At 39.0% G+C, this 8,919-nt stretch overlaps 1 protein-coding gene across 1 annotated transcript in view; it reads left to right on the forward strand.

Moving 5' to 3' along the window:
- Window positions 1-4,572, forward strand: part of TRABD2B (TraB domain containing 2B) — a 290,728-nt gene extending 286,156 nt beyond the window's left edge. The window contains exon 7 of the mRNA XM_026853884.1: window positions 2,891-4,572. Within this exon, the coding sequence (XP_026709685.1) occupies window positions 2,891-3,113 (223 nt within the window). The 3' untranslated portion in view covers window positions 3,114-4,572. The remainder of the gene's footprint in view (window positions 1-2,890) is intronic.
- Window positions 4,573-8,919: the final 4,347 nt, after the last annotated feature.

Below are 8,919 nucleotides of genomic sequence, written 5' to 3' on the forward strand. Positions count from 1 at the left end.
GTCTTATATGGATAAATTGTGATTCATTTGCTATTACCATGCGTTGTACACATTAATGGAAATGCACTGTTTGTCTCTTGTAAAGCACTTAAGGATTTTTTTTTTAAATAAACAACCCTACATAATAGAATCTTAACAAGGAAGCCTTTATAGAAACCTAATGTCTTGAAAACAGAAAATTACTTCACTGACTGAGGAGAGAGTGGTCAAAAATTTGCAGATCTTTTGACAGGAAATGCTGGGACTTTTAAGTAAACTGTATGGATTTTTTTTTCCCAAACAAATACCTGTTTTCAAGGGAGAAAAAAAAAAATCAACAGAAAACCAACAAAACATTTCTGGCAGATGACTAGAAAATGAAAACATCATGCAGAAACATATTGATTTAAGACTGCTTTAGAAATCTCTTAGATATAGTTGGCTGATGAAAGGACTCGTGATTCCTTTATGGGTTCCCTGGCCAGCCTGTGTCCCACATCAGACATCTCACACAATACATCCCTGAGGTACAGAAAGACAGTTTGCGCAAGGAACTAAAGGTTTAATCTCACTGGAGGATCAATCCTATAGAATGTGTCAGGAGCAGGATACACCCAAACTGCAAGTCTGAATGCATTTTGGCGATGTTTTGTTTTTTTTTTTTAATTGAAATTGAAAACCAGACCCTCCTTGCAGTTTAAAATTTAATTTAGGGCTAAATTGTGTAGTTCTGTAAAGTGACAAACAGTAACCAAAAGATGAGTACAAGCACCTACACATACTTACCTTAGGGAAAACTGGTACAGAGGAAAAAAAACAAAATTGTGATCCTACTGTCCATGTTGCCAGATCTGTGCACTACAGCATCACTCAACAGGATAAATGAGATCTGGAGCAGAAGTTGGAGCATGACTGCATTTCTGTTGACTTACTCAGAGCGTGTAGTACCTAGTTTTGTCAGAAGTATGCTTTAATGATGCTTTGTATTCACTGTGGGAATGCTGTTCATACTTGATGTTACGCATGTTACAGGAGCTGGGATACACAGCGCCTAATCTGCTATCATTCTTGCCAGCACTAAATTAACCGCTCAAAAGAGCTGGACAAATTTGAAACAGCGGCATTAGGCTTATCCCAGATCAACTTTTTGTATTTAGTGACTGCAGTGGTTTTGATGCAACATAGCAGAAGCTCTGAAGCTATGTGTCTTGTATCATCAATTCAAGACATAAACCGACTGCTCACCATGGGAATTTAGATAAGAGCTTTCTCTGGTAAGGCTTGATTTCAGAATTCTCTATTTACAGCAGTTTGTTCCTCTGGAACAAGCCCCGTTCTCACTGTCAAAGTCCTAATACTGGTTAGATGGATTATCCACTCCCATGAAGCAATTCCCATGTCTTTAATTCAAGACTGCCTTTTCTTTTTACTCTAATTCATTGCACATTAGTTAAGATCACTTCTAGCGACAAGAACAACTATCCCACCCAGAAGATGTGGTGACAGTATAAAGGATGAGGGAAGAAAGGAAATTAATTATCCCAAAACCTGGGGTGAAGTGTAATGTGCAGTGATTGTCTATTGGATTTGATGTTGACCCACATGTGCGTTTATCAGTGCCCTCTGATCTTCTCACAGTTTGTGATTGACTCAACAATTATGAAGTATCTGAGCCAAAAGATATCTTAGTATTGCTTAGACAGAAAAAGACAAAAGCTTTTAGTGCTACTAAATTCTATTTCTATGCATGAGTCTGGAGCAAAGTATTGTTCCTTTTATCTGATATTATGCAAGACACAGCCTTTTTCTTCCAAGGTCAGGGTCTCAGATACTGTAGCTAAATATTCATAGGACTGCATAGCTTCTTATCCCATAAAAAATTATTTGATGGCCATTTTCAGTGTCTACAAATCCCCTTTATGGAAGATTTAGACAGCAACACAGAGAATCTGCAGGTATTAGTGTCACATCTTATTTTCAGGGGAGCTCGTCTTTTTTCTCCTCACTTCCCAGGAGAATGCTAGTTTTAAGTCCAGAATCCACTTTGCACAGTTTGCATTCTCAGTTGTGCTGCTCTGTGACAACTGGTGGATTATGGATCATCCAATAATGGATGCAATGGAAGCATTTTATGAAATGGAGACTGCAACTTAAAACTTCCAGGTCAATTGTAAATGGACCTTTTTGACCTTCAGTGTCATGGGAATCATGATGAACTCCAACCTGCAAATTCAAATCAGTACTAACTCAAGCTACAATCAGTAAGGCTACTGAGGCATAATCCACAGACAAGGAAACTTCACACCAAGTCTGGTTTTGGCACTGTGATTTGATCCAAAATGGCTTAAAACCAGGCAAAGAAAAAAAAAAGCTGCTTGGTCTTCTCTGCTCAAGGTTATCAATTGTGTAAGGGGATCCTGAGAAGGCCTTCATGGCTTGTGAAACAGGGGAAGGACATGTTTTGTGGACCTTCCTGGACATAGTATCCAGTCCATGGTAAGTAAGATATGTCTCTGAGACGTGACAGATTTTGAGTCCTTTGGTGGCAAGAAGGTACCTGAGAACGTAAGAATGGGGTCGTCCTGGGCCAGCACAAAGATACATCTATCGCAGTCTCTGATGCTGGCCAGTAACGGATGCCTAAAAAAATGTATGCAATAAGTTAGATATATCAGGAGTCATTCCTCCTTTGGCTATATTCTCCCAGCAGCCAGAAGCTGAGGGACCTCCTGAATCAGAGCTGTTTCCAGATCATCGCATTTATCAGCCCCTGGGGTCTCCCCGTATGTCCAATGCATGCAAGCGATAACAGTGCTTGTCACTGCTGTTGTTACTACTACACGCAGAATGACAGCTCACAGAGTAGAGATAAGGGTTGTGTTTAACTTCTTTCTCTCATGTTTTCTTCTAGCACCACCACGTTGCCTTCCTTTATCAGGATAACCAACGGCTACATCACAGTCAAACCTCCCATTTGGATTTCAAACCGGCTGGATCAGAGACCGCGTTCAGATCGCCCATCCCAGCCTCAGCCTACAAGCTCAGCTTCAGCCAGCCTTTTATGGCCATCAGTAACTTCTCCTCTCTGCGTGGCCATAGCTTCTTTTCTCCTGAATCTACTGCAGCCTTCCTGACCACATTAGTATTACGTGCAATCCCTTGGAATAGAGAAGAGAGATAATTTATGAATGAATTGGAGGTTATGACAACAACACTTACAAGCTGGACCTTCTCAGTGACTCAGTAGTGCCTTCTAGCTGATTTTGTCTCTTTGCCCAGATACATTTTGAAATTCTAAAGCTTTATTGTAACACTGACTTACATCTTCTTTTTGTAGAAGGATCTTTATTTCCCATAGTGCTATGGGGTTTTGTAAAATATACGTGTTCATATAAAGGAAAAAAAAAAAGAAAAAGAAAATTGTATTTATTCGACTGGTAAACTTATTTTTCTTGTTGTATATGTTAATAACATCCCTATTAATCAGTAGTGATGGTGAAACAGATAAATTAATATTTTCTATATTTGTTTTCTAACTGACAACTGTGCAAATGTCTGAACTGACACCAAATGAATGCCTTCTTTGTTTCTTTAACCATTACTTTTTACAGCAAGTGTCCAATAAGTACATTTCTGCTGAACGTCCTAATTTTACTTTTCTAAATCTCATTAGCATAGCTTACACTGAATAAGCAGGTCCTGCTTTCTGTGGCCTAAGCCCATTAGAAAAATAGGTGCAATCTTAATTCATTAGCTGCTACAGCCTAAAATATCGGCTGTTTTTATATGACTTAGTAAGTCATGAGTCAAGATGACCCGCAAAGTCCCCGTGTTGTCTTTAACTAAACTTTCTAACTTCTTTGGAAATTACCAAATTCCCTCTTTGCCCTGGGATTAATTCATTAGCTAACACAAATTAAGACACCTTTTTCTTGATTAAAAAAAATTGCTTTTGAAGTCTGGAATAATCCCACTGGAATTGTTTTCTTCTCTCCTTCATTTTATAAAACACAAGCCTGCAACCTTTCCCAGTGTAAATGAGAACAGAACCTGGTCTGTCTATAGGGTATAAAAATGGAATATTCTGTAAATCTATAGAATTTCCTTGTACCAGTTGTATTAATGCAGATGGACAACCTGGATGGCAAAAACATCTACAAATTCCTCTTCCTCTTGCCGTTATGATGCTTAGAGCTGATATCTCCATGCTGAATTGTCCAAGATCTGTTCAAGCCCACAGGAACCAAATTAACACCTGTGTCACGGACACATACAGAACATTCCTCTGTTTGTAGACTGTGGTACCTCTGTTGACTTAGATGGAAAGTTATGACACCTTATACTCACTGAAAAATTTTCCCCCTATCCAAGCAGCTACTTTTCATGAATGTGATGAACGACATCTATGGGAATAAACTATGTCCATCTTAAAAGCTATTATGTCTAATAAGGCATGTTGATATTTTTCCCCAACAAAATGTGATTAAAAAATCCCTTTGGATGCAAGAGTTTCCACCAGAAAAATTAATTTTGGTTGAAATAGTGTTTTTCTTTCTAAAAGTTATCTACAGACCAAAAATCAAACATGTGTGATGGAAATCGAAAACCAGAAAAATACAATGCAAACTTTTCTCTACAAAAAAAAGTGGTGCTTTTTAAAAAAAAAAAAAAAATCAGATAATGATGATGATGATTGTAATAATAATATTATAATAATAGTGATAAAAGTCTGACTGAAAAGAGTCATGTCTGTTTGCCACCAGTCTTACACCCTGGTCTCCAGGACTGATTCCATGCAATCTTCAAGTCTCTGCAGTGAGAGAGTTGAGGATTCACTGTTTGTTTGTCATCATACCAGTTAATTCCGGAAAGTATGTTAGAAAATAAACTGCAAAAGGCATGCAATTTTGTTTGAAACCATGATGAAATACTGAGCTTTTCCATGATGCAGCCTCACCCATTGCAAAGGCCAGGGAGAATACAGATAACTTCTTTTTGGCTCACTGCGCACCGTGACCGCCAGCCTTTGCTCTGTTTCTGACAGAGGTTGTGTAGGTTTGTGGTCAGTTTAAGTGGGTACAGCAGACAGTGCTATAAGCTACCCCTATTTTTTTTCAAACACAACAGTTGATAAGGCTGACTGGAAAACTTTGAGCTTTGCCCAAATGTGAGCTTCAAGCATGCCCCGTGCATACTTTTATATTGTGTGTTTTGGCTAGCAGAAGATTAAAGATGTTAGTTTTGGACAGAAGCCATTCACCTTGCATAATATTTATTGCACAGGCCTGGATATTGGAAACATATTTTGAGAACTTTTCATTTTGATTTTATTTGAGCTATTAGCCTAGAAATGCCTTCATTTGAATATAACAACAGACCTTCAAATTCAACCTTAATGCATTTTAAAAGATTGATTGGTTCTCCTGCTGTATTCAAGACAGACATCAGAACTGAATTATAATGTCTTATTTACAAAAATGGAACTGGAAATAAAGTATGCAAATCTTAAGGGTGATGATAAGTTACATAGTAAAAGTGAACAGCCAACGAACCAAAACCTATTGAATTTTATTTCTTGTAATCTGATCAAATCCAGAAATGATTTTGTGGTACCATCCCAGAAATAATTCCAGGTGTTGGAAAACTTGTGGTATAAATAGACAAGACCACATAAAGATAAGGGAGAGAGAAAAGACCAGAAAACAGAAACAAGTTGTCCAAGACTGTAAGGAAAACCACCAACAGGACCAGGACTAGCAATTGCAGTTCTATAGTTTCTCAACCTGTGGCTTTCTCCATAAGCCTCTGGGGCTTTTTTTAACATTAGAAGCACACAGATATCTCCACATTCACAGCTGTCATCATATTGCTTGGAATAGTCACTCCATTCATCACTGATGAAGGGTTTTTTCTGAGGCACTCCTCTACTGGACAGTAATATTCAATATTTATTAGCTCAGATATCACGGTGTGTTTGGATATCACAGTATGTAAATAGTTTGGATATCAAAGTATGTTTTAACATATTCTCATTTTTTTGGCACTTTGTCCATAATTCCATTAAATCAATGAATGTTACTGGACCTCACCGAATTTCCCTTGCACTGGTGCTCCGTGATTGTCATATTGCAGCGCAGATGTCGAAGCGAGGTGTCTCCTGGCTTTGGGGTCCACACACCTGACTCCTGCCACCTAAAAGCATCTAGCTCACTCGGCCGTCTGAGCTTTCTCTGGTTAAGGGAGAAGTCATGACCTACAATATATAAAAGATTACGTAGCTTCCTGTAGATCCTAGCTCAGGAACCCCACATGAATGTCTTCAGCACAGTTCTCTAACCATTTATTTTATTCTGTGTCTTACCATAAATGACAATTTAGGGTAACTTTTTTCAATACATGCCATGTAAGCATACCAATACTGGAAAATGAGACCCTCACTGTGATTTATAATATGTATTATTTAATAATCAATGACAGCAGCCCAGTATTATAATAATTAAAATACACTAATACTGGTTAGCACAGATCTATGCACATCTATTGCAATGGGTCACGATTATATTCACCATGAGTTTAAAAAAGTTTTAAAAAATTTTTTAAAAGATTTAAAAATCGAGTTTGATACATGCTCTTGAAGTAACACTAACTACCAGCTTCATGGAACTTCAGTTTTAGCTTCACGGGACTTCAGTTTTCTCCGTGAGTTTCTCAGAAAAGTAGGAACTGACTGGGTTTCCTTCTTCCGAATGAAAGCTCAGGTTCCCATGTAGTCACAAAACTCCAAGAGCAAGAGATCTAACAAAAATATCCCTGCCCGCTATATATAATAGCAAACACCAGTGGTACTATTTACCTCTGTGAAACACAGTCAAGAGAGTCATGCAATGTCTAGCAACCAAGGACATGATTTTGGCTGAGCCCAAAGCTGAATGTTCATATGCTTCATCTTTTCAACTCAGCTACAACTGACACCGGTACAACTCACATTATATGTAACTGTAACATTATAAATGAGTGCTAATTATCTGCCAAGCTCTTGCCCTGGTGGGATAAATATTCCATACCACCAGCAACAGATCTAACTTGCACTGTTTCATTGTTTTAATGCTTTTCTTGCCTATGTTTAACTGTGGATGCTATATTAACATGCATTGCCACTTGGAGAACCAGTTAGTAAGCTGGGACAGAAGGTATTTTGTATTTTATGACTGATGTAGTTTCTCTGCAATCCCTTGGGCTGTTGAATAATGCAATACCTCTTCTGGCAATAAATGATGAACGTGATTTATGATAACTATGCTTTATACAGGTGTCAAAATCTGCTTCGTTGAACTTCCCATTCCTCCAAGCTCCGCTGTAATTTAGGAACACCCAAGGTACAGAACTGTGTATTTATCTAAGTTCTTCAATATACAATTGCAGAGAGAGCGAGATGGAAAGAGGGCGAAGTTAATCTATGTTTAGTGCATTGATCAGCCAACTGATATCACCCAGCCATTACCATATACCACTGTTAGGGAGGAATTTCCCATCATATATTTATGTTAGAGAAACCAAAGTGCCAAAGTTATTATCTCAGCATAAATGTTATCATTCCAAACTTTGCTTAGTACCATATTTCTGTATTATATCCAAAAAAGTATATGGGTTTGTCATATCTCTGAAGTGATCAATGTTCCATGGAGTGATCTAGAGTTCACTTTCAGTTTAAGCTTGTTTTAAAGATAATCGCCTGATTTTGAGATCATAGGGAATATGCGTGTGTGTGCACACACATGCATGCATGTATGTGTGCACGTATGGGTGCTGTGTGCGTATGTTTTGTTCCAACCCAAATGCAACCTGTCCTGTGCGTAGCTTTTCAGGAGGCACATTAATCTAGCTAAAGGCAGAGAGGTCTTTCCAATAAGTAGTCAGTGCTTTACAGGAATGATTAACCATCCTGCAGATTCATGCTCACACTGAGTTTTAAATTGCATGTTTGTCAGTTTTCAATTCAAATGTATTTCAAATATTTTTTCCTGTTCCGCCTCCTGCTTTCGTGAACTGTTTTGAAGAGTGTAATAAAAAGATGCTTTCTAATATTATTTTGTCAAAATATTTTTGTAGCATAATATATTAATAAAATGTTATTATAAATCCATAGCACAAGAATCTTGTATGTATAGGTTCTTTCCTTTGCACTAAAAGCTAGGGAATCCCTGAAAAATGGGAACATTCAGTTTGTAGAGTGTGCATGCTGCTTCTCTTTTGCCCAAGACCAACATGGAATGGAGGAAACCATACTCTGGGGAAGGTTCCTCATAAAATGATGTGGTTTTTGTCACGTCCATTCCTGTGGAGAATCTCTCTATGTACCTTTTCATTAGTGAGAAATTGCTGCCCCTGGTGCATAACAAGTCTGGAGCAACCTCAGCCTCTGGTCTGTGTCACGCAAGAGAAGCCACTGGGTTAAACTCGTGGCATGTTTTGAGTGGGGCTTGGGCAGAGGGAATGTAGGAGCAGGGGTCTTAAGGGACATTGACATGATTTCTGGGCGTAAAAAGGCAGAGGGCAAGGTTTGGGGTGTTTCACTCTTAGAGCTGCTCATTTGCACACTGCCCAGGGCAGCTCGTGGTGAGTCCCACAGCCTTGGGGCCAGACAGGGGCATGTGGGACCGCAGCTGGGACGTGGAACAGGATGAGTACGTGGACAGCCCGAAAGTGCTCTGCAGGTCTAAGGACAGCAGCTTTGCCAGTGTTGCAAGGCTTAACACCACAAGCAGCTTCACCTCCCCTTCCCGGCAGCAAGGGACAGGCAAGAAAATGCCCTGACAGCCTCGTCAAGACAATGTTAGTTTCTGCAGAGTCAGTGGACCACTGTCAGCCTGAGTGAAAGCAGAACCGAGCTCTTCCCTTTTAACAACGCCCTTCCCTCGCTACTAAATCCATACAGTTGTA

The sequence above is a fragment of the Athene cunicularia genome, assembly GCF_003259725.1.
Source record: "Athene cunicularia isolate RWA chromosome 8 unlocalized genomic scaffold, athCun1 chr8_part1, whole genome shotgun sequence".
In the NCBI taxonomy this organism is placed as follows: Eukaryota; Metazoa; Chordata; class Aves; order Strigiformes; family Strigidae; genus Athene; species Athene cunicularia.